We start from the raw sequence: 7,481 nt of genomic DNA on the forward strand, positions 1-7,481 counted from the left end.
TTTATAACAGTAATTTATAGATGAAACGAAAACACACATAGAAAGACATGTTAAAATGATCTGAAACAAAGAAATAGCATGATTTGAATTTGAATGAACACGTTTGGAATTCGACTGTCTTTCGCGAAATTTAATGACTGAAATACCTTTTTCGGCAAGTCAAGGCGAATTTGAATGAACGTATACCAGCCAATTTGAATACCCATTTTACGAATTCGAATCTTCTATCAAATTAACCAACAAAAGTGCGAAATTGGCTGGGGAAACCTAACTGGCTTTGATGTTTTTGGATATCTATGATGTAAACTAAGGCCTACTTCGATTATAAAAGAAAAACAACTATGACTCTTTTCAGTTAAAATGATGTCATAATAATTATGTGGGGGAGGGGCACTTTGTGGCTACTGTAACCTGGGCCCAGTACAAGATGATGAAATGACTGGTTTTCGTAATATGGTCATCTTGGTTGTGCACTATACAGAAGTATGCTTCCTTTGCAAATTTCTTGAGAGTTTTGCTACTGTAACCTATGGGACCCCGTATACAGGATAAGATGACTTGCTTTAGTGTTTGTGATATCTCTGTTCAGTAGGCCCTGATATTAACGTTACAAAAGAATTTGTAAGACCATTTTCAGCTGATTCACAGTACATGTATAATGGATGGGACACTGTGGAGCTACTGTCTGGGGCTCTGTGAAGGATAAAATAACTAGCCTTGGTGTGTTGAATATCTCTGATAGGTACTTTTTCCAGTGCAAAAGAAATTACCCGTGTTTGGGGCTATACTGTGCGGGGCCCAGTACAGGATAAAATAACTGGCTTTGGTATTTTGGATATCTCTGATGGGTACTACTTCCATTGCAAAAGAAATTAGCCGTGACCCTTTTCAGCTGAATGAAACTAATGTGTGTGTGTGTGTGTGTGTGTGTGTGTATGTGGAGAGGGGGGGGGGCACTTTGGGGCTACTGTCTGGGGCCCCGTACAGGATAAAATAACTGGCTTTGGTGCTTTGGATATCTCTGATGGGTATACTTCCATTGCAAAAGAAATTAGCCGTGACCCATTTTGGCTGAATGAAACTAATGTGTGTGTGTGTGTGTGTGTGTGTGTGTTGGGGGGGGGGTGCACTTCGGGGCTACTGTCTGGGACCCCGTACAGGATAAAATAACTGGCTTTACAAATAGTGTTTTGGATATCTCTGATGAGTATGCCTACTACTTCCAATTGCAAAAGAAAGTAGCCATGACCCTTTTCAGCTGAATAAAATCAATGTGTGTGGGGGGGGGGGGAGGAGGGAGCAATTTGGGGCTACTGACTGGGGCCCCGTGCAGGATAAAATAGCTGGCTTTGGTATTTTGGATATCTCTGATGGGTACTACTTCCATTGCAAAAGAAAATTAGCCGTGACTCTTTTCAGCTGAATGAAACTAATGTGTGTGTGTGTGTTGGGGGGGGGGGGGGAGCTCCTTTGGGGCTACTGTCCGGGGCCCCATACTGGATAACATAGTTGACTTTGGTGTTTGATATCTCTGATGGGTACTCCTTCCATTGCAAATGAATTTAGCTGTGACTCTTCTCAGCTGCACGAATGAAATCAATGTTTGTGTGTGTGTGTGTACGTATGGCCCATGGGGGTGGGGCACTTTGGGGCTACTGTCTGGGGCCCCGTACAGAATAAAGTAGCTGGTATTGGTGTTTTGGATATCTCTGATGGGAACTACTTCAATTGCAAAAGAAATTAGCCGTGACTCTTTTCAACTGAATAAAATCAATGTTTGTGTGTGTTTGTACGTAGGCCTATGGGGGGTGGGGCCCTTTGGGGCTACTGTCTGGGGCCCCGTACAGGATAAAATAGCTGGCATTGGTGTTTTGGATATCTCTGATGGGAACTACTTCCATTGCAAAAGAAATTAGCCGTGACCCTTTTCAGCTGAATAATACCATATTTGTGGGGCCCTTTGGGGCTACTGTCTGGGGCCCCGTACAGGATAAAATAGCTGGCATTGCTGTTTTCATGATAAGTACACCCAAAGGAACAATATCCACCAACTTTTGTCCGTGACCCCCTTCGGCTGACTAAATCCATTTTTCGGGGTCCCTTTTTGTGGTCCCTAGGCTTACGGTACAGGATGTGACTTGCCAGCAATTCATTTTATTGACCCTTGGACACATCCTTATATGATGAGACCATTAAAAAGTGTGACCCTTTTCAGCTGAATAAATCTTCTGGGCCCACGGTCTATAAGTAACCCGTCCCCCTTATAAGTAACCCCGTCCCCCTTATAAGTAACCCCCGGGGCACCCCTTATAAGGAGTCTCCACGCTTTTTTGCAATGCAACGCGAAAATGAAAGGACTGCGGCAATTCGCTTGATTATGTCCATAAAGCTTCACAAGTTTCCTAGTTACTCACGAAATTTGAGCAAAATCGGTTTGAGGCATCATATCTAAAATAGGAAGATTAAATGAGAACTTACCTGTTTGAAATTTAATCTTGATTTTACAAGTAAGTCGTAGAGAAGAGATTACATGTCTCATCGGGTGTAATATGAGATCCCGCTGGTCACGTGTGTGGCAATTTTTTAAAGCTGTACGAGACTACAGGATATATTGATAGGAAGATGAAGATGTTGAGAACTTTACCTGCATAAGGCTACGGAAGTCGCAGGGTGGGAAGAGGAGGGATGTAGTCTCTTCTCTACGACTTACTTATAAAATCAAGATTAAATTTCAAACAGGTAAGTTCTCATTTAATCTTCCTATTTTATTACGTAAGTCTCCGATCGAGACTACATGTCTCATCGGGTGTAATATGAGATTTCAAAGCCCTGTAGTCACGTACAGAACAATACATCTGTAAGCCATCAACGGCATCACTACAGACAGACATACCTGTGCACTCTGTGCAGACTGCCATTCCATATGCAGACTGAAGTTGCCAAGTCACATTTTCAGTAAAGCCTGGGCAAATTGGTTAGTATCTTGTAAGGGCTTGCAATAAAACTTTCGGAATGTCTTCTCAGCCACCCATCCAGCCCTTGAGAGGATTTCTGACAAAGGCACCTCACTCCTTTGTGCTGCTGACGTAGAGGCCGCCCTTGTGGAGTGAGCACTGAAGATCTGTGTATCGACACCAGCGTCATGTAGGACAGTCTTAATCCAACGTGCAATTGTTTGCTTTGATGCACGACGGTGAGGCTTCTTGTAAGCTACTAACAAATGTCTCTCCATCCCTCGTAGATTCTGTGTCCGCTGCACATACTCTTTCATATAATTCACTATGCACAATCTCCTATCTGGAGGGTACGCATTTAGTGTGACACTGAATCCCGTATTTCCAGGCTTGTTTTGTTTCAGTGTGTTCTCAAAAGAAATCTCAACAGATGATTTTTTCCACCTCATCCTGTCCAGGTGGATAACATGAAGAGACTGCACCCTTTGTGCAGAAACAAGTGCTATCAGCATAGTCAATTTCTGAGTAAGTTGCTTCAGATTAAGTGCCTTGGATGGAGACAGCTTTCTGAGGTAGTCCAAGACGACTTTAACATCCCAGATAGAAGAGTAGCGAGGAGCAGGCGGCTTTATATGAAAAACTCCTTTCATAAACCTATTTACAAGTGGGTGCGACCCAAGAGGCTGTCGTCCACCATCAACTATGAGAAACGTGGAAAGGGCACTCCTGGCTGTATTCAGGCTACTGTATCCAACTTTTTCTTTGTCTAACATATTTGTAAGAAATGCAAGGACATCACAAACTTGGGCATTCAAATAATTAATGCGTCTCTCTGCACAAAATCTTTTCCATTTTCTGATGTACACCTGGTACTGTGCTTTAGTGGATCCTTTCCACGACGCAGCTATGATGTCTATTGTCCGTTGTGCGAGGCCTTGCTCTGCGTAAAGTCCCTTCCAAGCCTGCAACATAATAGAGACAAGTGATTATTCAAAGGATGTGGGGTGCCTGAAACTGGTTGACATAATAATGTCTTACTCTTTCGAATTAACATGGGTTCCTCAACCAGCATACTCGTAAGGATAGGGTACCAAACCTGTGTTGGCCAATTGGGCACCACTAAAATCCCACATGCCTTATCCTTCTGAATTTTCTGCAAGCACATTGGCACTAGATTGAATGGGGGAAAGGCATAAAAGTCCCACTGACTCCAATCAACTGTGAAGGCATCTACTGCCCAGGCCTCTGGTTCAGGCCTCCAAGAAATATATCGGTCTACCTGTTTATTCAGGCGGGAGGCAAACATGTCAATTTCAGGCACACCAAATCTCCTGATTATTCGTTGAAATATGCTCTTATTCAACATCCATTCTGTGCTGTCCGAGAATTTTCGAGACATGCGATCTGCTTCAGTATTCAATCGCCCAGGTAGGTGAGCAGCTGTAAGCCAGATGTCCTTACTAATACACCATTCCCAAATATCAATGGCCATTTGATTACATTCAGGAGATTTTGTGCCACCCATATTGTTCAGATATGCGACAGCCGTTATGTTATCTGCTCTAACAAGTACAGGATTGCTCCTTTTCTCTGAGCAAAAGGCTTTTAGCCCATGACTAACTGCTACCATTTCTAGCAGGTTAATTTTATTCTGATTTGCCTCTTTCAACTCATCACTATTCCATCTGCCACCTGTTGAAGTGCACAGATTTGTTGCCCCCCAGCCTTTACCACTGGCATCTGTGTGGATTTCCACATCTGGTTTTGCCCTCTGCATTGGGCTAAACTGTGACTCAAGGTTCCATATCCACCACTGAATTTCATGGATGCTTTCTCTTGACAAGGTCATATGCCTATCGAAATGTCCCTTGTTCCTTGCAAGGGCAAGAATCTTGTCTTTCTCTAAGGCTCTATAATAGAGAGGGCCATATTGTACTGCTGGGAATGATGCCACTAGTTGTCCAATAACCTTCGCAACTGTTCTGATAACAGGCTTCTCAGTAGCCAACAGTTCTTTACAAGACTGCTTTATGTTCTCCTGTTTTTCTTTTGGAAGCCTAACACTCATATTCAGAGTGTTCAGATTGAAACCCAGAAAGGTAATCTCATGAGTAGGCTCTAAAACTGATTTTTCAGGGTGAACAATAAACCCCAAATTTGATAGCAACTTAGTAGTTGCGCTCACTGCTGCCTGCATTTCCTCGGCAGTTTTTGCAATGATAAGTGTATCATCTAGATATGCAATTACAATGTGGCCCTGCTCCCTGAGCGTTGCCAAAACAGGCTTTAGCAGTTTTGTAAAGAGCCTTCGTGCTGAACTAAGCCCATTGGGAAGTGCTTGAAATTGCCATAACCTTCCCTGCCATGTAAATCTCAGGAATTTTCGAGAATCTGGGTGGATAGGAACCGTGAAGTATGCGTCTCGGAGATCGACTGAAGCTAAATAATCTCCCGGAGAAATAAGAGGTAGAGCTGTCTTGATATTATCCATCTTAAAATGCTGATACAAAATACTCTTGTTTAATTCTGTCAAATCCAAGATGACCCTGAGGCCGCCATTCTTCTTTGGCCTTGTGAAAATATTTGATATGAATTCCCCTTCTACATGTTCACATGCTTCTATGACATTTTTCTCAACCAGTTTGTTGATTTCTTCCTGAATCGAGGCCATTTCCTCAGAATTTCTTTTGAATTCATGAACGGGTTTTTCCCTACAAGGGGGGTATTTAGCTGGGTCAAATTCAAGCTTGTAGCCCTGTACAGCTTGCAAAATATATGTATCAGATGTAAGCTCTCCCCAGTTGTGCATATGTAGCTTCAGTCGACCTCCGACTGCAATATCATTGACATTAGATGTTATCGTCTCCCTTACCTCATCACTGTTTGGGAGTTGCTCTATTTCATCCTGCCCTGCCCTTGGCCGAGCTTCCGGTACTGTGGGGCTTGGCGTCCCTCTCGAGACGCTGTCGGGGTAAACGTATGGGGAGCTTGTGGAGTCCTCTTCCTCCACTGGTTTCGTTGGCCTAAAAAAGGCCTAGCTGTGCTCCCTGACGAATCCGCGTAGGATGTCCGCGACACCCAACCAGCTTCCTTGTATCTGCGTTGAGACCCCTGGCTTGGGTAGGGGTGATAGGCCGGCTTGGGTCTTTTAAACCCGCCTCTCATCACTCCGGTCGCCGCTTTGTGCTGGTCTTGCAAGTCCTTTACTTGCTTGTCCAAGTCATCCCCAAAGAGATACTTGGTTACCGGGTTTGTTGGTTTGCAGAGATGAGTAAATTTCGTGTTCAGATCCGGCTTGATCAATTCTTTACGAAGAGCATTCATCTCAAAGTTTGCGTTGCACAACAAAGCTAGAACGTCTTGCTGTTCGGGAGATATGTTGCTTGGATCGAGCAGGCTGACATAAGCCGAGATACCTCTTGTTAGGGATTTTTGGACCCTCTGAAGTTTCACATCCTTCGTACGAACAGGGGCAGAGAGGTTGTCCCAGATCGTCTGATTCACTTTCGGGGTGTCGATCCCTCGACAGTTCGACGGCACTGGGTATTTGCTACTTGTCTCATCGAGCACTGTCTCTTCCAGATGATGGCTCATCAAGTAGTTGACAGAGCTTGCTAGCTCCTCATCAAGAGGCTGTCCAATATCTGATGCCACCGCAAATTTAGCAGCAAAAGCTGGTACTGTCTGTGCTTCTGCCCTATCCACGCACGACTCCAGCTCTGAGCTATGCCCTGCACTCAAGGCATGCACCATGTCATCATCCTCAATATCCATTTCTTCTGTATGTGCCAAGTCATAATCTGCACTAACGCTAGAAGTTGAAGCAGAGGCTGAATCACTTCCACTGACACCGCGATCAAGATGTCGGTCTGGCTGTGCATGTCCCATGCCTGCCACCCCTTCCCTTTTACTGGGAAGAGCCTCCATGAACTGACAGAGCAAGCCTTCGAGTCTATCAAGACGACTGCTTACGGTCCCAAAGTTATCATTTGTCAACTTTGACGAGTTGGATTTCGTAGCAATCCGAGGCCGAGTCGCCGCTACCGCCGCGCGGTCGCCAGCCTCCATCACCGCCGATACTCCCTGTCCACGGCCCGTGTTGGCAGCCGTACCTTTCGCTGCCGCTGCGCGGTCAGCTTGGCTAGCACTCACCGCCTGTTGTGACTCCATTGCTGCTCTGTGTTCGCCCGAAGATTCTGCCGCTGCGCGGTCAGTTTTCTTCTCTTTGTTTTCTTTTTCCGCGGCCACGCCAGCGGATCTTCTATCCTTCTGTTCTTTCATTATTCTGATAAGTCCGAAAGGAAGAATTTCCGCGAAATTCTTGAATATTCGAGGGTTGTGAAAAATCCTTTTCACACACACAAAACGCGCCAACGAATTGCCACACACGTGACCAGCGGGATCTCATATTACACCCGATGAGACATGTAGGGCCTAGTCTCGATCGGAGACTTACGTAATAAAATCATAGATTTAAAGGCAATGTCAAACGACCCATGCGAATGCTAAAATGCGAGCGATTACTGG

General features: G+C 44.8%; 1 protein-coding gene across 1 annotated transcript; it reads right to left on the reverse strand.

Annotated features, from left to right (window-relative positions):
* Positions 1-5,849: 5,849 nt before the first annotated feature.
* On the reverse strand, positions 5,850-7,235 carry LOC140241064 (uncharacterized). Its single transcript, XM_072320833.1, has one exon. The coding sequence runs from the start codon at positions 7,233-7,235 to the stop codon at positions 5,850-5,852; it is 1,386 nt and encodes a 461-aa protein (XP_072176934.1).
* Between the last annotated feature and the right edge of the window lie 246 nt (positions 7,236-7,481).

The sequence above is a fragment of the Diadema setosum genome, chromosome 17, assembly GCF_964275005.1.
Source record: "Diadema setosum chromosome 17, eeDiaSeto1, whole genome shotgun sequence".
NCBI classification, from domain to species: Eukaryota; Metazoa; Echinodermata; class Echinoidea; order Diadematoida; family Diadematidae; genus Diadema; species Diadema setosum.